The sequence below is a fragment of the Astatotilapia calliptera genome, chromosome 16 (assembly GCF_900246225.1).
Source record: "Astatotilapia calliptera chromosome 16, fAstCal1.2, whole genome shotgun sequence".
NCBI classification, from domain to species: Eukaryota; Metazoa; Chordata; class Actinopteri; order Cichliformes; family Cichlidae; genus Astatotilapia; species Astatotilapia calliptera.
This window is the reverse complement of record NC_039317.1, coordinates 10,538,410-10,560,529: the sequence shown is the minus strand read 5'-3', so window position 1 is coordinate 10,560,529 and position 22,120 is coordinate 10,538,410. Positions and strand designations below refer to the sequence as shown.

Below are 22,120 nucleotides of genomic sequence, written 5' to 3'. Positions count from 1 at the left end.
TGATCTTTTTCTTGAAAAATATAGGCAAGAGGGAAAAATATACAGAAATCAATAAACTTTCTAAAGGCTTAACAGGCAGTCATGATTTCGGAGCGTTAACGCTACTCCATTACTGGGACGCTTAGCAAGTGCAGTGTTTCCACCAGCACCAGGTCCTTGCCAATAGAGCCATAGACCAGGGATTTAAAACCTGTCAGACCAACCTGAGCACCACCTAGGAAAGTCTATAATTTAATGTTCCACACACGGATGCTGGAGTGCTCATCAGGAACTCAAAAGGAGACAACGCTGGAGGCCAACTCCAAGGCAGTCTCACAAGTTACCATCAAGTGCTCAATATACCAAGGTGATGGACAGTCCCACTGCTGTTGTGCATTTGCCTCTGTGGCAGGGTGTGTGGCTCATCTGCATGGGAGGGGTGGAGCAGTCGAGGCTGAACCACACAGCTGTTCTTCATCACCTGGTCATGCCTTTCCTATTATTTGCCAAGACCTGTGGTGTGGAGGGAAGAAGGCAACTGGAAAGCTGCTCTGATAAAAGCATGAAGGACACTGAAAATAAAGACTTGCAACGCAGTGTGCTTCGGGTCCTTATGTTGTAATCCCCTCAATCAGCTCTTTTCAAAAAGTTGATAGGGATATAAATTAAGAAGTTTAGTGTCCATTAGACACTTCTGGGACATGGATGGCATCAAGCTGCATGCCAGGATTGACTGATCCACCTCACCAGGATCTACAGTGAGGACATTTGGATGTCATTTGGACTGGATAAGTGTAGCTGAATGGCTGCAAATAGAGGGAAGGTAAAGGGTTGGAGCTGTCCATAAGAAGACTTATGGAGCTACAAGTACCTGGGTGTCTCACAGACCCACGGGAAGCATGATGAAGGTGCAAGGTCAGCACAGCCAAATACCTCCAGAAGGAAAGACAGGTACTGGAAAGCTAGCTGAATGGTAGAAATAAGAGCCAAGGAGGCAGAGGAGGAGATGGATGCCATCAGTGGCATCTATTTCCTCAAAAGAACTCCTTACAATGCGTGGAGCTCCACACGAAGTCCAAGACCTCAAGAGCAAGGATTAGAGCCAAAACATGAAACATCCACAAATACATCACCCCCAAGGTGAGCCATTCCAAGAGTGCCTCAGGCAACTGAAAACAGCGGGTGATGAGAAAGAGGAAGAGGAATGACCAATCCCCTGCATGGGATGTACCATCGACAGACAAAGGAAGTGCCTGACATTCTACCAGTGGCTAGAAAAGGCAGAGCACCTGATCCACAGAAGCAGGAGTCTACCACAGCCAACAGGACCCAAGTTGCAGGTTGTGCAAAGGTGCCCAGAGAATATCCAGCACATGGTAGCAGGATGTAGGATGCAAGCTGGGATAGTGTCTCCACTCAACAGCAGCAACCGGGCCTTGCTGAAGAGTGTGTTTATTGAAGGACAAGCACTGTGGAATTCCCAGTACCAGTGTCATTGTGAGTTTTTGACTGTCCTGCTGAGTTTTCTGCCTCCTCCTCTCAGCCACTGAATACAACCCACATTACAGCAGCCAGCCTTGAAAAAGCAACCAGTCCCTGAATTAATTCAGAGTGGCATACAGACATGATGTAATAGTGTAACAATGTGGCTTTAACTGGTTTTAAATGAAAATTTAAAGTAGTATACATGATAATGTGTTAAAATATGCAGTCTACAACATTTTTACAACGCACATTTTGCTCTATGGTGTTATTAAAGGCCATTTCTAGATCTTCAAACTGGCTGCTCATTTTATACACTCTGACTAGTTCTGACTAGCTTCACCTCAGAGGTGGGGACACTTGTTTCATTCGTCTAAAAACATAACAAATATGTAATTCCACAAAAACATATAGCATGTAAGCCCCTTGGCCTTAAAGTAATGCTTACTTGCTTTCTCACCAGGTGTTTTGACCTGTAATGGCAATGTACATTTCCAGTAGAAAATCACCTGCAATCCCACTGAAATTGTGACAACATGCTAATTTGCGTCAAATCGCCTTTGCTAACCTTTTAGCAAAATACGAGTCTTCATCGCCTGTGACATCCAGAACACAAAAACTAATTACAATCAAGAAAGCACTGGAACACACTAGGAGCATGACACAACTGACCTTAAAGCTGAACACAATTCAAACTGAGCACACTGCAAGTAAGACTTTGTAAAACAGGAAACAGACAGAATTACATCACCTCTAATAAAAACAGAAGCTGGAACTAAGCACTAAAGACTCACAATACTAAAGAAGCACATGAAGTAAAAGTAAATCAAACAGAATACTTCGATGTAAAAGACCCAGAACCATGACAGCTGCGAGTTTTACACTGGACAGAGTAATGTTGAAATGTTTTGGGCACCTGTAACTAAAACGTGTTCCTTGTGGTATTTGTTTGGTGTTGAGATGTACTCTTAAGCCCATCAGATTTGCAGGGGGTTTGCATAACTATACTTATATATACAGTACATTTAACAGCTCACCTCATTTTCTGGTGTAGAAATCATTTCTGGTTTGTTTGTTTGTTTGTTTGTTTGTTTGTTTGTTTGTTTGTTTGTTTGTTTGTTTGTTTGTTTGTTTGTTTGTTTGTTTGTTTGTTTGTTTGTTTGTTTGTTTGTTTGTTTGTTTGTGCACTCCTAGTTTTTTCTTTAACTGGTTCAGAAAAAGAACCCTTTTAATTTTGTTTGTTTTTTTAAAAGATGTCATGTTGATCTGTTTGACTCACCTGATGTAGTAGTGGGACAGAGGCATGTTCATATCCTGGCAAACCCCTAGTTGCTCTGGGTCAAGCAGCTGGCATTCTGGAGACTGCAGGTAGCGGGCAAATCCATCCAGACCCAGCAGCCCTCTCTCCTTGCCTTGAGCAGAGGGCTCATAACGCCTCAATAGTTCCCAGCAGCCCTCAGTGGTAGCCAGAGACAAACCCTGCTCTGTCTCCAAGAAGAGCCGGAGGTCCTGAGGGTCCAGACACTCGCGGTCTTTGGACAGTTGCACCATTAGGAAGTAGACATCTGGCCGTGTGCAAAGCTCGCAGAAGGCTTCCTCAAATTCCTCACGTGTCACGTGGGAGGTCAGCTTTTCCTTGCTGCGCTGGATCTCCTTGAAACGGAGACGCACCTGAGGAAAAACAAAGCGGAAGTGGATGAAAATAGGAAAGTGTGGACAGTTAATTAAGCAAGAACTTCAGTTATTATGTCTCATTCATTCAGTGAAGTTGGCAAAGAGGATTACATTTTACTTGTCTTTTTTCATTAAGGATATTAAAGCGAGCCACATTCAATTATATAACACAATGTAGCCATCGTTTCTGTCTACTCTGAATTCTCCTTTCTGTATCTTCTGTGTTCTCGCCCATGTGTGCCAGTGCAGACATTTATATTCTCTAAGTTTCCTAGCTTAGTCTGTGTGTAAGCAAATAAGGCACGAGGCAGGGAAAGGGAGAAGGAGCGGTCCTGCGTGAGGCAACAGCAATCCAAAAGAGAAAAGCAGAACAGCCACAAATCCGTCATCAAGAGGGATTAAATGTCCTATTGCTCCAATCAATGTTATTTGGAAACACATCACTTAGCTGTGATTGTAGCTGAACATGTCGTTCTGAAATGCAGTCCTGATTGCAAAGAGCTTAAATGATGATGCTGTTTTTTACAATGTGTAAGTTCTGTTAATGCACAATATCTCAGCAGCTCTGGGGGTTAGCATTATGGGTATAAAACCTAGAGCAAATCGTTATGACAGAACTCAAATGTTCCAGTTATTTCTGAGTCAGTAAGCTTTGTGTGACAGCCTCCTTCTCAACTTTCTCTGTTCAAAGATTTAAAGATCATCAGGCTCCATATTTTCTGTTTAATTCTGCAGATTTAATGTGCAACACAAACACACTAGAGTTTCAGTTTTAGTGAACAGCAGCTGTGGTTTTTCTACAGTTTTGACCCTCACTTTCCTAATAGTATAGCCAACAGTTATGGAGCAATATTAGCAGTCATCTGATATCATATCCTTGATTATAGAACCAAAAATAATTCTCTTTTTGCTAGGTTTTTGGTCTCCACCAACTTCCAAAGGAAATCTGGCTTGTGCTGCTCTGATAATGTCTGAAGGCAGTCTCTAACTCTGTCTGTGTAGCTGGAGCTTACTGTTACTCTTAAGTCAAAGAAAATACAGCTTCAGATAAGAATACATTTATGCACTGGTGGTGCTTCATATCTAATACTGCAAGTCAAGTTTCTGTGGTATTACATATTTGTCACCTTGGCCTCCTTGATACCAGGGCACAGTTTGCAGATGGTGGCGACTGCTACGTCCTCTGACACGATCCCGTAGCCATCTTCATCGACCTGGGCAAACTCTGCTGTCAGCCACTCGCTCCTCATCTTGCTTCCCAGGCTTCCTTCAACGGCCACCCCCCCTCCTTCACCTGGTCCTCCTCCTGCTACACCTCCCCCAGCCCCTCCTACGATGGAAGGATGAGCCAGCAGGTAACGAAGGCCTGTTACCCAGATGTTGGCCACATCAGCTGACAATGCCACCAAGTCTAGAGACTGTAGGGAAACATGGATAACTGGTTTAATGGCTGGGTGTACACTAGTGATTTTCTTCGTTTATATGTTTATACACAGATGTTTTGACACTATTCTTCTGCTGACACACATTTCTTTTTCCATTCTTACCTGGTAGTCATCTCCATGTATGATAGAGAAGGCTGCTTCTTCAGCCAGATGTTCGGAGAGAGGGCCATTGTGGAGGAAGGTCTCGGTGCTCTTCCCAGTGCGGACCTCACGAATGCTGGAAACGTCAAGCCGAGCCCGGTCTCCATCTTTCTTGGATGGCTCCCAGCGTAAGCAGCTCAAGTCTGGATCCAGTGTGTAAAAACGACAGTAAACCCTAGAATTGGGCCGGATCTTCTTCAGTTCACACCCTCCCTGCATGAACGCCAAACAGTCGGCTGCACTGCTGACCTGGAAATTAAAATCACCAAAAACACGTTACTGTCCACACGTGAATTTTCTTTATTCCAGACAAAATATACTTTCAATTTATTGGAATATGTCCTATTAATGTCTCTGTGTCGGATATTAATCTGGTAAGGAAAAGGAAGAAATTGTTAAACAGGAATGGTTTTACAGGTGGAGACAGCTGACATTTATTCCCCCTCGACTTTTATGTTTCTTCACTGGTTTTGCATTTAGCTGGGTTAGTTTCGCTATTGGTAGAATGAGGCCATACCTCGACCCTACAGAGGTTGCAGCTCCTTTCTCCTTTGGCAGGTTTGCTGTGTCTCCTAGCACAGTCAAAAGAGCATGGAGGCTATAGTAGGAGGCAGCCAGTTACTCTAGGAGAGCTGGACAGATAGGAGACTGGTCCTGCTCAAGGGTTATGGACGTATCAGCAGCACCAGTATCAGCTGCTTTGTGCAAGGAGGAACAGGAAGAGCACCGCCTGAGCTAAGTTCAATAAGGTCTCACATCTGTCCGCTCCCAGGTGCTGCCAGCTAAATCCAAGCCTTATCACTCCCACTTTCCCACGCTGTGAAGTTGTTTGTGTCCAATCACCTTCTCCCGGCCTTGCTCTCCCTGCTCTAATCCCTTTCACAGCTGGGATTCTGTTCCCCTGAGATGGGCCAAACACCTATCTATACTCTGTCTCTTAATAAATCATGTTCATTCTTTGTAATGATCTCTCCTTATTGAAATGACCTCCAGCAGGACACTGGTGTGAAAGTCTGTGACCAGACAATCAAAAAAAGACTTCATGATGTCCTCTACTGGGCCGTGTGTCTCATCTATGAACTTTGTCTGTTGTCTTCCTTTTTCATCCTGCCTCCCAGCTCCATCGAGGGAGCCTCGACCCTCACATACATCCCTGCCTCCTGGATTTATTCAGCAGTACTACAGTTGGTACCGTATCATATGCTTTCTGCAAAAAGACAGTGCAACACCTTCTGAACTTCTTTCCTTCTTGATCAAAAGTTGGATATGTAATGCTCTTTCTTGGCATAACCTTCATGATTTAACATGAAATCATTTCTAAATGTAATACTAATACAGTACAGTAGCCTAACACATTTTTCTGCTTCCCTACAGAGCAGCAGCATACCCCCCCCCCTTTTTTTTTCAAATGGTACCCACATCTGTAAGTCTCTTTACAGGGAGGGACACATCTTTTTTCATTTTCATTCATCTACAGTAACATCTTCTAACTGTGGGTGATGCAGTTGACGACAGCCAGGTTAGTTTTGATGTTTTCACAGAGGAGTGTCGCTGCTTCCTTCTATCGGCTCATCATAACAGCTACAACATCAGTTGCAACACCAGCAAATTTATGGCCCAGTGTGTGGCTGAGAGTCACTAGTGGCAACACGCCCTTGGTTCTGGTACAGCACCATGTGTCTCATGTAGACGGCAATAGATTTGATATTTATCACCATTATTGCAAACAGGTGGCATATAAGTGCCTACTTGAGCCAGTTCAAGGGAAAACTAATAGCCATCTGACTGTCTGATTGCTGTATAATCCCTGTTTTATCGTGGTCTTGGCACACCAAAGTAAATGTGAAGACAGTGACTGGACTGAGTGGTCAGGCAAGGAGATCACAAGTTGACTGCAGTCTACAGGCATTGTTTTCCCTAATGTAACTGTAATGTAACTTCCCTTGAGATAATCAGAATTCCCTTTAAGATTCTGCTTAATCTATGTGAAACTGATTTTGATCATTTATTTCCAGTTTACCTTCTTTTCAGAGGGCATACTACTGAAGGACACCGTCTTCTTCCTGCCTCCGCCCACCTTTTGCACTGAGGGGTCCTGAAGAAAGACAAAGACAGATGGGCTGAAGGTCAAAATGAGAAGCATCAACATGCAGGATGTACACAGTCATAACAGTCATAAGTCAACCTGGAAAATTAGGATTGGGAGAGAAGTCCCTCCTGGTACTCCTGATATTCCAGGGAAAGGTGGAAAATCTGTTTTCCTTTCAACAAATCTGAGGCATGGCTTAAGAAAGACCTGGGACATGAAAAATATTCACTGGTAGGAAAATATTCAACGTTTTGAGCATTTTGAGCAGTGGAGAGGCCGAGGGCAGCAGAACTAACATAGAAATACTGTTATTTCCCTTTTGTTACAACACACACACACACACACACACACACACACACACACACACACACACACACACACACACACCTGTTTTGAGCCCTGCTGGGATTTTGAATTCCTGCCTCTGTCTTTGTGTCAGACTGATTGGCAAGTTCATGTGCAAATGTCATTGTTTACTTTCATTAGAGCTACTGCAAGGAATTTTTAACGAAGGTCCCGACAATGGCTTGTCTCTGATTTCTAATGAGCTCTAACCACTGGAGCTAAAATGATAGCAGTAATTGCAACTGGCATGGAGTGCAGAGTTGGCCACCTCTCTGCTGTACACTCCTTTACTTTGGTGCTCAACCGGCAAGTAGTGCTTCATTTGTACACATATAATATACTGTAACAGAAGTCTGCTAATAGTAACTGTTCTCCTCCTTAAATATTGGAAATACACTCGCTTCATTGGGTAAGCCTATTCTACTGCTCGTTGCCTGCTCATCAACATCGCATGGCAGCAATTCTCTGACTTTAATAATAATAATAATACAATTTATTTGAGAGCGCCTTTCAAAAATCCATGGTCACCTTACAAAAGAACAACATTAATAAGATAAGATACCTTTATTAGTCCCACAAGGGGAAATTTCATAAAAGAAGCAATAGTCATAAAATACATAAAATAAGTTAAAATTGCAAAGCAGAACTTGACAACAGGTAAAATCAGCACTAAAGCGAATAAGGCAGTGTGAACAGATGTGTTCAAACAGGTTGTGTTGACTTCAGTGTTGACTTTAGTCAACACGACCGCTAAATTTCAAACCCAGCATCAGAATGGGAAAGAAAGGTGATTTAAGCCAGCGGTCCCCAACCTTTTCTGTTCCACAGACCGGTTTAATGTCAGAGAATATTTTCACGGACAGGCCTTTAAGGTGTCACTGATAAATACAACAAAATAAATGATACGACCAAGACAAAAACTGTGGTATATTGTAAATATAACAATAAACGCAAATTCACTGTGTGGTTGTGTAACTTTATTAGCAGCGCCCTCCTGAGATGCACCAACAACATTGAGAGTAACATCCTCCTCTCTGCCCCTTAATGCTCTCTGGTCGCTATGGTAACACGTAAATGTTTCTTTCAAAGTAAGACACAAAACTACAACACGGGAAAAGACCCAGGGAAACCGAGTTAACGATAAAAACCCTGAAAACCATAAATTTCACATCTGAGCCTCATCTCTCGCGGCCCGGTACCAAACGACTCACAGACGCTTATTTAAGCGACTTTCATATGAAAGTAAAACTGAATTGAACTCAACTGTCACGGTCCTGGGTCGGTGACCCAGTGCTTTGAGTTTCTTGTGTCTCTGAGTTTTTGTATTATGATCTTAGTTCTCTTTGTTGCCCCAGTTTATTCTATAGTCTAGCGCTTTGGCTTTCTTGTATTCTGTTTAGTTTTCTGAGTATTTAGTAGCTGTCTGTGTCTCTTTGTTGTTGTTCTGTGTTTCTTAGTTGCTCTGTCTCCCCTAGTCAAGTCTGCACGCCGGAGGCCCAGCTGTCTTCGCCCACTTCCCCTTCCCGTAGGAAGCGGCGCAGATGCCGCCATAAAATGGACGATGTTAAGCAACTCCCGGTGGTGAGTTACAATGATTATTTTTCTCCCGCTTCTATGGACATTAAAAACAATAGACTCACTCCTGATCCTGTCGATGTGTCAGTTCACATCAAAAGTTCAATCCTGTTTCTAGTGATTTTGCGTTTGGGTCCGTTTCCTCCCTGCACGCAGCCGGATCATGACATCAACATCACAAAGAAATAGCAGATCCTAGACTTTACTCAGTAGCAACTGATTTAGAAACCCTGATCCTAACAGTGTGTAGCTGAAGAATGGAAAATATCACAGTGTAGCTACAGTCAGCTTTATGTAATATTTCACTATGTCATCTTTACCTGTAAGCACCCTTTAAAAATGTTTATTATTATTATTATTATTATTGTTAATACTGAAATATAAAAGTCATCAACTATCATATGAAGCACCTTTTCAAATAATTGTAGCAGTCAAGAAATCCTTTGCATGCTCTTGTCTCAAAAAGAAACTGTACTTTTACTTGAGTGTTTCTTTTGAAATATTGCTCTGATTTTTACAAATGATTTTTTTCTTTGCAGGGAAAAAAAACAGGAGGCCTACACAACAGAGACAAGGACAGGACAAACAGAGCAGTGATTGCCTCTGAACAAAAGAAAGGGAACAAGGCAAAAAAAAGAGGAAGAGTTGAAATCGTTGCCTCGTCCTATTCGGTACATTGATTTCCAATTCCCATATCCGTACACCTCCCAGTACACAGAGACACGGATAAGCAGCAAGGTCAGAGTTTTAAATGAGAGCTTGTTTGTCTTTATTCACTTTACTGTGCCACAGAATGTCTTTTTCATTACATTGGTCAGCAGAGGCCGGACAGAAGAGCTTACAGAAAACAGGTCAGTGGGTATTTAGGTGGACAGATCAGAGTGGGGAGTGGCCATAAACTGCGTCTCTTTGACTGTGCTAGTGATGCTCTGGGGCAGTATGGACAGTTGAGAACATTGATGTTGGTAGCTGTCGTTACTAATCCGGCATGTGCACGTTGCGAGACTACATGTTTCCACTGTCACTGCATGACACAGGCCGTCCAGGAAAGTAAGGCCACGTCCTTAAAAAAGCCTTTAGTGCAAAGTCCTGTTTCCAGCTATAATCCACCGTCTGCATTAAGCTCTCCCCTTTGTTTGACTTCACCACACTTTTTAACTCTGATATGATCACGCTCACACTCATTGTTGAGTAACTGCCAGGGGAAAGAAAAAATCAGCACGGATGGAGAAACAGTCCAGAGAAATGGAACCAAAAGCTGGAGGCAAGAGGAGATGTAATAAAGGTCAGGCTGGACAAATTAAGAGAATGGATTGGACTTAAGTGGATATGCAAGAAACAAGTAAAATGGAAGGATTGGTTTGCAAACAAGCACAAATAAAATATTCAGCACAAAGAAGCAAAGACGGGAGATGAAAGAAGGACTGTGATGCAACAAGTGCAGACACAAAATGCAGACTAGTAGGAGACGGGACAAAAGTAGAATACATGGTTAGAGAACAATAGCTCATTGTGTTGGAAAGCCTTGGACAGCAGATAAAGTGGTTACAGCAGCTGGCTCTTCACTAAGGACTGCCACACTATTTCTATACCTGGTTATATCAAATGGGCACAGAAGACAAGCCTCAGGCTCGTATGAGCACCTGCACACAGCGAGGAGACTGGTGCAAAATTGTAGCTAATATCAGTCTTGTCACAGTAACTGAGAGCTACCAATGAACAAGAAATCTCTTTCCAGACTGTTTTCTATATCCAAACAATGAACAAATAAAGAAAATATCTCCGTATACTTCAATCTAGTGTGACTCCATCAACAGTTTTGTTTTAATCTTCTAAAATCCAAAAATGTCATGATTCTTTTTTGACATAAAACAAGAAACATCTATGCATTCTCTAAATCAGAGGTCCCCAACCCCCGGGTCACGGACCGGTACCGGGCCGCGAGAGTTGAGCCTCGGGTGTGAAATTTATGTTTTTCAGGGGTTTATTTATATTTGTTTTGTAGTTTTGTCTTATTTTGAAAGAAATATTTACGCGTTACCATAGTGACCAGAGAGCATTAAGGGCAGAGAGGAGGACGTTACTCTCAATGTTGTCGGCGCACTTCAGGCGGTCGCTGCTAATAATGAATTTGTGTTTATTATTATATTTACAAAATACCACAGTTGTCTTGCTCGTATCATTTTATTTTGTTGTATTTATCCGGCACACCTTAAAGGCCGGTCCGTGACATGGAAAAATGGTCCGTGGAGCAAAAAAGGTTGGGGACCACAGGTCTAAATAGAAAACCTACTTTATTGACTCTTCTTTTTTTTTGTAACAAATGTAAAACTGCATTCACAGGAGGAAAAAAACTGCTCTGAGTAACATCTGAAATGGACCTTTAGCACAGAATGATGACAGAATGATATCCAATTCATTTTTATTTTATTTAGCGCCAAATTACAACAACAGTCACCTCAAGGCACTTTATATTGTAAGGTGCAGTGCCAGCAACAATAGAGAAGACAACAATCAGATGAACCCCTTTGAGCAACACTTTGTGACACCGGGGAAGAAAAACTCAATTTTCACAGGAAGAACCTCTGTGCTGAAGGAGGGGCAGCCATCTGCCACAGGAAGCAAACCAGAGGCAAATATGAAGCCTCTCCATCTTAAAACTATGTCAACTCCATGAGCCAAAAAAACATTTGATAATCAACAGTTAAAGAAGTGCCATGCATGCAATATTTTCAAACATAAATGTTAGCACGGTATGAACAGCAAAATTGCCTGACATTAGAGCTGCATCAGCATAAAGGCATAACACAGGAATCCTTCCCAGGAGGAGGCTAACAGCTGAGGGCTAATCTGCGTAGCCGCTGGTCGTGTTATGTCTTACTTTGTTATTTTTCCTTAAAATATTAATGCAGCCTCTGGGGAAGAGTACATTCTGCTAATGCCTGATGAGTATAATTAATGGGTTTATTTTTTTAATAAAAATACTAAACTTTAATTGTGTCATTCTGGAGTTATTGCTCTGTAACCATAATTCTTTTGTGTTCACTGTATATGTAAAAGTGCTGTGTGGATTGTTTGTATAATGGCGGGTTAAATGTCACTTTTCGTCTGTTCTACAAAGCTGCTCAAAACTGTTACTTCTATTTTTATAACACACAAATTTGGATCGCTGTAGCCAAACTAGATATGGTATGATTCAACGACCTCATCTTTTTCATTAATCTTGCCACCGGTCTGAAACCAGCTAAAAGCATTTACTCTATGGCAGACAACAAGGTCTTTCTAGCAGTGTTACAGTTTATCCCAGAGGGAATGCAGGCATGTCACGTTTATTCCCACACCAAATTGGGAAAACAATTTTGCATTAAGCTGGTTTGATGACCAGAGGGCACTGTTATGTTGAGTCAGTAAAAGGAAAACAACAAGAGCGCTGTAGCATGTGAAAGGAGAACTACAAAGCACAAGCTGGTATTAATAACAAAACTAACTTATGATTTTAATTGTAATCTTCTTGAGCAAAATCACAGAACTACTAAACGAAATGTTTAAAAAAAAAACATGAACTGTCTTCTCCTACTCGACAGGCAAACGTACAGGAAGCTCTATACGATGTAAATAAACCTAAAGTGCATTCCATAAGTTAAGTTAAACGCAATAGGTATGGAATATATTAAACATATTTTGGTCTGACAAGTACACAGACTAGTGGCACTGATGGTATATTTAGACTTTTATTCTTGTGGGTCTGTAATGTGGTTTCCAGTGTAAAGTTTGGCTGGCAAAAGGTCAGTATGAAACCTGTGTAAGAATTAATGACTCCATGTTTGGCTTTTCCAATCTGGATAAAAACTAATGTTCCCGCAACTGTACATTGTATGGGGCACAGGCAAGTCATTCAAGTGGGGCTCACTGCTCCTCCACATCTAAAGCCTCCAGCTGAGGTGGTTTTGGCATCTGAGCAAGATGTCTCCAGAACAAACCCTAGGCGAGGTGTTTGGGCATGTCCAACTGGGAGGAGGCCAGGTGTGACCAGTGGAGAGATTATGTCTCCAGCTGGTCTGGCAATGTCTTGGTGTCGTCCCAGAAGAGCTGGAGAACCAATATGATGTTAGGCTTAGTGCATGTTTAATCAATAAACTCAAGGGGGTTTTTGTGATAGAAAATATTTGAACCCCCCACAATAACTCATGTCACTCATGTTACCGTCTTATATGTAACATTTAATGATTTGTGAACCAAACAAAGGTGGAGGCAGTAATCAATCCCTGCAACTTTACAAACCACTAAAAGAAACAACAGCCTTCATTCAAGTTCTCTCTCCTGCACAGCGACCTTCTGTGTTGAATGACCTTGGACATTAACATGAATTTCCTTTTAAAACACTCAAACGCATACAAAGTGCCATTCATCAATGCCTATGCTGTGCCTGCAGACTGCTTCAGTGTTTCCATATATTGACTAAATTGTTAGCCTCATTTATAAAGCTCTGTGTCTTGCACACACAGAGACACAAACACTGACCAGACAACACCTGGCACTTGCATAAATCCAGCCCCAATCTGATGGCACGATCTGGCTAATTATCCCTCAGCACACTGGCAGGAGATTATCAAAATAGATTACTGTGCTGCCATTGCGTCCACAGTCTTACATCCACTGCAACCCGCAATTTGCTGTGTGTCACAATGACCCGCAACTGTTCCACTGTGTTGCACTTAAAGTCAAGCTGTAACACTTTCCAATATGTATCCAAATTAAGATCAATGAGCTCCATGAATGCAAAGTAAAACTGCTGACCTCTTAGATTTGTATAAATACATTTGCCAATGTTCTAGTTGACTGAGTTTAAATAGTTGCAGACAACCGAGGCTTGTTTTTAGTAAGTTATTCCCTTTTAAAAATGTAGTTTTAAAAGGCAAAGCTAAAACAGCCACTACCAAAGCATTAACAACCTGATTTCAACAGCTGCGTAAAATGTGAATAAAAACAGAACGCAATTATTTGTAAATCACATAAGCCCAAATCTTATTCACGATAGAAAATGCAGTCACATTCCAGCACCGCAAGCCCAGCAGAGCTCATCGAGTAAAATGTAAAAAATATACGTCAGTGAAGAATACCAAAAGAAAGCAATCTCTCTCCCTTTATTTAAGTTAACACAGTTAACCATGTCACACGCTGGCCAAGCTTTTTAATTCAGCCATTTACTTTGTTATTAGAATATTTTAATGTCATGTTTCAAATCAAGAGGCTTCTGTTCCTGAGCTCATGAGCAACTGTTTCTGTTTTTCTCAGGACAGCAACTACAGACACAACTGTCTTTGCGTGCCTTTCAGTGAGTCCCTGCAGGCCACTGGTTTGAATATAATGTAAGTCTTTTTTGTTTAATGATGTGAGAAAATGCAGCCTGTACATGTGTTTATTACAAAAGTGCGTGTTGGCCATGGTTAGGCCAGTGCTGATCTGTCATATTATAATTGTGTGTCATAAATAGCAACATTGAGAAAAAGATCAGAATAGTTTCCAGAAGACTTTGTTTCTTCATTGTTTTTTATTTTGCTGATAAATCTACTCCTTACTTCTGTACATATCACTCCTTGTACAGGAAGTAGGGATTGTCCAAAAACAACCTCAGCACTGTCTAACACATCCGTCCAAAGCTCCAGTCATTATCCTCAATAAGTGAGGACAGAAACAGCATAAAGGTCAACAGTCGGAATATTCTCATGTCTATATGCAATGACCTTTATCTTTGAAGCAGTGGTTTCAAATTTCAGAGTTATGTTTGTAATGTGTCATTTTGGACATAATGGTGTATGATAGCAATTAGTGATGTGCCATTTCACATCAATCACAATAATATCAGCATCAATTTTTACATGCTGTAAAAATGTCCAAACACGATGTCACAATGCTAAACTTTTACATTTTGTAGCGCACAATAACTGCTGCTTTAAAAACCACAAATAACAGCGTCAAGTACAACCAGGTGTTGATGGAACGCGAGGAGGCGATACTACTGGTTGGTGATGAGCGACTCAACTAAGCACTGCTGGAGAACTCGCCAGTTGCGCTCCGTGTGACAGGAAAAGCAGACGGGGGATGGAAATTACTGATGTGGTTACATGGCTTTAAGCAGCTTCTTAATCAGCTGCTTAAAGCCAGGTAGAAAATATTTGTCCACTTACATTTTATCATGTGACAGGTTACTGAAGAGTTACAAGGTGACATTATTTAGCTATTGGTATACTAAAGTGCTAAGCAGCCATGTTATACTTTACTTACATTACGTTTCCTTTGCAACTGCCTTCTTAACTATTTTTCTGCTTGTGTTTGACCTATGCTGCGTCGTTACTACTGCATTATTATGCATGGCATCAGATTCACATTTTGAATTAGGTAGTTTGTCTTCAGTGGCAGATCACTAGAAAAGAAGGACGGAAAAGCAGATAAGATGTTCAGTGTTCTTTGTTCACTATTCTAACAACATTATCACATTATTCCTTTAAATATTGTGATATAATTCTGAGGCCACATCACACACCTCCACTAATAACTGCCATTCCTAATGTGTATTTAGTTAACCATTCATGTATTTTTCAGTGATAGGATAATTAGGTCTGCTATGATAACTAGAACAGAAGAGATGAAATGCTTCCTTGATCTCTGAGCTGCTACATCATAGTAAGACATGAGCTTGATGAGGGAAATCTTTTGTAAAGAATCTGCCTAAGGCCACATTTACCAGCAGCAGAACGCTCCTACAGAAAACGACAGCTTAAGGATTCAGGTATTACTTGTCATCTGTCTGTGTGTGTCCGACATTAAGCTTAAAGTCTTAACACTTCTGTCATAATATCATATTTTCAACAATATGTGCAACTGTAACCATGGGTCCAATAAGACTGGTGGAGAAGGAATATCGAGTGGTGTATGAAGAGAGCTCTGTAGGCCACAAACTGCTCTACAGAGCATTTGAAACAAAAGGAGAAGACACCTTAAACTTATCTAAGCAGCTCAATGTCAGGCAGATGTGAAGAGCCTCAACTGTCACTTTTTCCTGACAATATTCATGCAGAAATATTACAGTTTGTAAACAGTATCAGGCTTTATAGTTTACAAAGGCTTTGGCACCTTCTCCCACATCTCTGCAGGTCTTTTTTCCCTGAGCTCATGAGTCTTGTTCACTGTGATTTTTTTTTTGCTAAATTGTATTTGGAGCGCTGGCGAAACTTATTGAAAGATGATACGGACAGAGAGTGCAGAGAAAGAGATGGAGTGTGAAGGTGGTGAAAGAGTCGAAGATGATAAAAATCTGATTAGCACTCTGAGGGAGTTGTAAAAAACCAGAATGATTAATTGATGTCCGTGACCAGAAGTGCCTGTGTTTGAGTCTGTGGGTGGGAGTGTGTGCAGATATTTCAGTACATACCCACGACTGTGTTTGGGTGAGTCACAAAATCAAAGGTGTTAGAATTCTGATTCCTACCAGTGTTAAGCTAATATTTGTTGTTTCCTGCACAGTAAGGATTCTGTGCTGCACACTTTGGCAAACAACACAGTCAGCTCCATTTTAATCATTATAAATGCCTTACAAACATCTCTGACTGGTAAAAATGACATTGAGTCTGACAGAGCATACGTTTCAGGCTTTTGACAATGCAAGTACAAAGAGGCTCCAACAACACCTGGGTAAGTGACCTGGGTATTGTGACCATGTGGATAATAATTATGGTTTAGCTAGTGTGTGTGTGTGTGTGTGTGTGTGTGTGTGTGTGTGTGTGTGTGTGTGTGTGTGTGTGTGTGTGTGTGTGTGTGATGCGCACATGTGTAAAATGTAGCATTTGGTATTTTGGGGGGATTCAAATTTAGAATTTTGCAAATTTTGCATGCACAGAAAGCATGTGCATGCAAATGTGGCCAAATAAGCAGGAATTATTCTTTAATAAAGCTGCAATTTGAAATAATAATTTAATTGAATAATTTGAAAAATATATTTTTAAACTTTTTAATTTGTCTGTAATTTTTTCCTACCAAAAAAAACCAAGGGGACATCTTAAAATATCAAAACTTAAATCCAGGACGCAGACCAAATATTCCCATTAAGCTCTGGAATTATATTTACATGAATGGCAGCAAAAAACTGATGTATGACATGTTTTTTTGAAGAATTTCGGATTCTATTTCGATGTCTTTTCAGAATGGTAAACTTCAGCGTCTGTTTCATTGTATTATTTAAGTACAGGTGTCTGTTTTTATGGACTGTTGGGTGTCTTTTGAGGTGTTTTGGTAAGTAAGCATTCTTTGTCTTTAAAAAAGCAATCAAAAGAATAAACATCTAAAAAAAATTCTTCATAGAAGTATCAATGTCAAATAGCGCAATTTGCACAACCTGTAAATACCAACTTGTTTTAAATTCTCTAAATATTTAATACTTTTTTCTCTTTTATCATCATCATTATTATTATTATCATTATTATTATTATTACTGCTATTTTCTGTTATTTTCTTCTTAATATAACTGCACACTTTTATATGCTCGTGTAAAGCTGAGGAGCACGAGCCAAAGAATTTCATTATGGGTAAATGTGGCTACACTGTTTATCTGTACGTGACAATAAAACTTGAAACCTGAAACTTGGACACACTCAAATCGAGCAAAACAACACATAATTCAAGCACCGCCTGAATGCCTGTGTAAATAGATGAGTTTTAAGTTGAGGCCACAGAGACAAGGACATGACGAGAGAGCGGTTTGGAACAGTTTCCTTCTCAGTTTTCAGACAGGTACATGGAATCACAAGGAAACCTTTTCTGAGAACCGAAGAGCCCATCTTGTCGGGTAGGGATGGAGCAAAATGTTCTAGTGTTAATTTTCAATTCTTGTTGTTCATTAAACTTCAGAGTTTGGAGTGGAGTCGTAGTCTCGTGTATTTAGTTCTCTCAGTGTTTCCTGTCTGTTCCTCTTGCTGTGTTTATGTCTTTGTCCTGCAGTGTTCTCTGCCTTTATGTTCAGTGCAGGTCTTACTCACTCCACGTTTAGTTGTTTCTTGTTTTACTTTGATATGTCTTCTTTGGACTTGTTTTATTTCCTGTATAACTGGCTTGCTCAGTATATCAATAGTTCTGTCCTCTTCCTTTGTCTTTGATGTGTCAGCCGTGAGTGTAGCTGTGTGTGTTCAAGTCTGGCTCGTTGTATGCAACTCTCTGTGACTGAACTTCATTAAACTGTTAAAATGTGTTTCTGCTACTCAGTCATGAACTGCAAGGCTTCTCACTGTTGCGTAAATAAATGACTAGGATTAGGGTGAGATCTAATTACCGAGGACCTGCATGTAATTGCAGGCTGTAGTTAATCACAGCATTTTATTGCAATGCAACGCATTCTCTGACTTCCTGCATTAACCTGGTTACTCACAGCAACCTCGACCCCTGTCCAGCTCGGCTGTTGTTGAAGCATCTTACTGTTTGGATGATTGTGAAGGGCAGGAGAGTTGATGGAGACATTTCAATCAAAGCCCTTTGCACCACAGGTCTGCACACACAGAGACCATTAAGAGGGTCTGGCTACTCTCTGGCTGTCTGCGCTTGTTTAACGAAGGGAATCTCTGATGGATTTCAACAACACTTTCGTCCTCACCTTGACTGATTACTTCTATAGATACAAAAAGGCTCACACACACACACACACAAACACACAATAAATAAAAGCCACTGGTTAAACTGTGATACTTGAATATGTCAACTGCTTGAGCATGGAAACATGACCATTTCAGTCGTGGATTCAGCTTTATGTTGACTTTTACAGTAATGTTTCTATTTGTCATTTTAAGTTCAAATAAGTGAATAATTTCAGACATTTTCTTCTTCATATATATAAAAACGTTCCACCTTCTGTCTCTTTAGCATCTCTTTAGCATTATTCGGGATGTGCCTGTCTCGTTAAAACAAACTCTGCTCTAAGTTGGCAAAACACATTATTACAGGACAATTCCAGTTGATTTCTTCTGGGCACATTGTTCATTGATGTATCTACTGTGTCACAAACCTTGGACTCTCAACCTGAGCTGGAAAGTGTCAGGAAAACAAGAAATCCAGAAACCAAGCCAGAATAAACAAAGCCTGCTGCTCTGAAAGAACTGCTCATCTGCTGCTCACCCACTGTTACAATTAACTGATTACTAGTCAACAGGAACAACTATTTTTTATTCCCTTGCAGTGTTACAGTGTGATAGTTTTGGCATCATGTAAAATATTCTCAGTGCACCAAAGGAGCATAATCTTGCCCAGTACAGTAAAAAGCAGACAACCGATTGGAGTGTCTGTTGTTTCTCCTGTGCCGACACACCTCCTGTCTCTGCATTCTGCAACACAGCACATAAATTAAAGCACTGTGGCACGAGAGGACATACCAAACCCACTCAGACAGGCAGAAAGGCAACCTCTCCTTTGAGTCTAGGCGATTTCCCAGTTTCACCTCTAAACCTGCCTCTCTGCCTTTTTGCTGCTTCATCTCCATTCCTTCAATTTCTCTTAACTCCCACCAGCGTTTGACCTTCTAAGTGATGCACCTCCTCGCTCTCTCTTGCTTGTTGTCGATCACCTCAGGTTGTTTTATTCTCTCTCTCTCTTCCCTCGTTTCTTGACTTGTTCCATCACTCCCATCCTTTTCTGTTGCTTGCCCTTAATCCCTACCCTTCTTTTGTCTTCCATCGTCTCTTCATCCAGACATTAGTACTATCAAGGGAGGTCTGGAAGGGTCTTAAGGCAGTGGCCGCACAAGGCCCTTATCCAAAGCAATGACACACTTCCAAGTCAAGAAGAATTTGTTATGTAACAGCTTAAAGCTTCCTGGCTTCTCTGGTGGGCCTCACAACCAGCTGATATCTACAAATGTGCACACGCATGCACAGATAAACACACACACATACACACACACACACACACACTCAGAATGCAAGAGACAGAGAGACACAGAGAGAGATGAGGGACAAAAGATTAAGCTGGAGCTGAGATCAAGAGGATGGAGACGCAACAGAAGGAAAAGGAGGAGGGAGAGAAGAACAAAAAGAAGAGCAGATGGGAAGCTGAAAAATTCGAGCTCAACCATTTAGCGAAATAAAACAAATGAAAGAATTACAGAAGTAAAAGGGAAAATTAGAAGATTTTACTTCAAAGAAAGAAGAAGTGGTCATGCTAATAAACACAAAGCACATTCATATTTAAAAACAGAAGCATTCACCCATCTCAATGCTCCCCAGAGACATAAACATGAAGATGGGGTCAAAGCAAGGGACACAGTCGGATGGCATCCTCTGAAAAGATGATGTTTGGTAAATGGCTTGATGAATCTTTCAGAGAAACAACGAGGGGAGTAGGAGGATGGAAGAAGAAAAAGAAGATGAGGGAAAACTTATTTTAAATAATTGACTATAAAAGCTACCGCACCAAGTCAGAACATCTCAGGTGGTTTATCCTGATGCATAATAAATCTGAACAATATATATGCACTTATCATGAGGCCTTTCTGATTTTGCATGGACCATTCTTGGAAAACCATCACAGAGAGGACATTTGACCATTTGACATAATTCTGTCATGAAAATCACTGGATGAGCTCAGGAACACGCCAAGAAATCAGTGTCAGAGAACACAGTTCACCATGTCATCCACAAATGCAGGTTCAAGCTCTAACATGCCATGCAAAGAAGAATGGTAAATGGCCTGTATTTGTATAGGGCCTTACTAGTCCCTAAGGACCCCAAAGCACTTTACACATCCAGTCATCCACCCATTCACACACACATTCACACACTGGTGATGGCAAGCTACATTGTAGCCACAGCCACCCTGGGGCGCACTGACAGAGGCGAGGCTGCCGGACACTGGCGCCACCGGGCCCTCTGACCACCACCAGTAGGCAACGGGTGAAGTGTCTTGCCCAAGGACACAACGACCGAGACTGTCCAACGGCAACCTTCCAATTACAAGGCGAACTCCCAACTCTTGAGCCACGATCGCCCCTATGTGAACAGGATCCAATAATGCCACTGTCTTCTTTGTGTCAATGTTCATCAAAACTGGTTCTGCGATCATTTAAAAGTTTGAAATTCTTTTTGGGAAACATGAACACTGTGTCCTTCAAACTGAGTCACCATCATCGTTAGAGATCAGCGTTTAGTGAACGCGTTTTAGAAACACCATCAGTAAAGGAAACTACATACAGAGTTTTAAAAAATGGCAATTTATATGTCTGTTGTCTCTCAGTATGTCTGTTTGTCTGTCTGTGGACTGATTTTGTCAACATTAAAGCTCCTGGGAAGCATAAAGTCTTGGAATTTTACAGGTCTGGAGTTATAATTATAATGAAGGTGAGGTCAGAGAAGGCAAAGACGCATGTAGGACAGTAGAGGTACCTCGGGAACAGCACTTTAGTCTTTTGTTAAAAAAAACTGATTCCAAGTAGAGTTGCCTAGCAACAAAAGGGACATGTTGGGTCATTGATGTCAATGACTTTTTCAGGAGGAAAATAAGTCTTTTAAATATCACACAAAATATGACTTTTGTCAGCAGACTAGATTAGATTTCGCCAATTTGTATTTACCAAATCATATTCAATCCATCAAATATGTGTGTCCCTACCTTAAGGGGCCCTTTGGAAATAACGCTTATCCTGGACTTGACAAATGCAAATATGCTTGCCAGAAGAAGAAAAGGCTTAATTTAGATGGGAGATAAGTGTCAAAAAGGCAGTTTTCCCATATATATATATAGTTAAAATAATAGGATATAATACTTCTTTAGATCTGTGAACCACAAAACATGACACTACATATCAGTATGTGGTATCGTCATCGACCACCTTTCCCTTTATGCAGTTTAACAGATTATGTTTTTCACAAAATTAGGCTAAGAAAGTCATTTTTAAATATACAACTATAGATTTAACTACTTCACGATTCAGAATTACATATCATTACCTGTCTACCCATAAACTCTATGTCAGCTACGTCTGGAAAAGTGAAAAAGCCAAGGACCTGGCGCCCACATATTTTGGGTTGTCTAGACCAAAATACTAATTTTTGCTCTACAAGGGCCTGATATCCAATCACGAGGACATTATACTGCCACTCTTCTATCAAAATTTTAAACAAATGTCCTCATATGTGGCTCTCATTTTTCTTAAAAACAAAAATCAGGTTAAAAAAAATAAAAAAATCAGGTAATTCTTTGTTTTTACATTCATCCATCCATCCATTCGCTTCCGCTTGTCCTTTTCAGGGTCGCGGGGGGCGCTGGAGCCTATCCCAGCTGTCATAGGGCGAGAGGCGGGGTACACCCTGGACAGGTCGCCAGTCTGTCGCAGGGCCAACACACAGGGACAGACAAC

General features: G+C 41.1%; 1 protein-coding gene across 1 annotated transcript in view; it reads right to left on the bottom strand.

Annotated features, from left to right (window-relative positions):
• The window catches only part of plcl1 (phospholipase C like 1), a 127,602-nt gene that overhangs the window by 45,187 nt on the left and 60,295 nt on the right, over window positions 1-22,120 (bottom strand). Inside the window, exons 2-5 of the mRNA XM_026146001.1 lie at window positions 6,742-6,816; window positions 4,683-4,970; window positions 4,263-4,553; window positions 2,741-3,132 (exon numbers count right to left, since the gene is read on the bottom strand). Coding sequence (XP_026001786.1) covers window positions 2,741-3,132; window positions 4,263-4,553; window positions 4,683-4,970; window positions 6,742-6,816 — 1,046 coding nt within the window. The remainder of the gene's footprint in view (window positions 1-2,740; window positions 3,133-4,262; window positions 4,554-4,682; window positions 4,971-6,741; window positions 6,817-22,120) is intronic.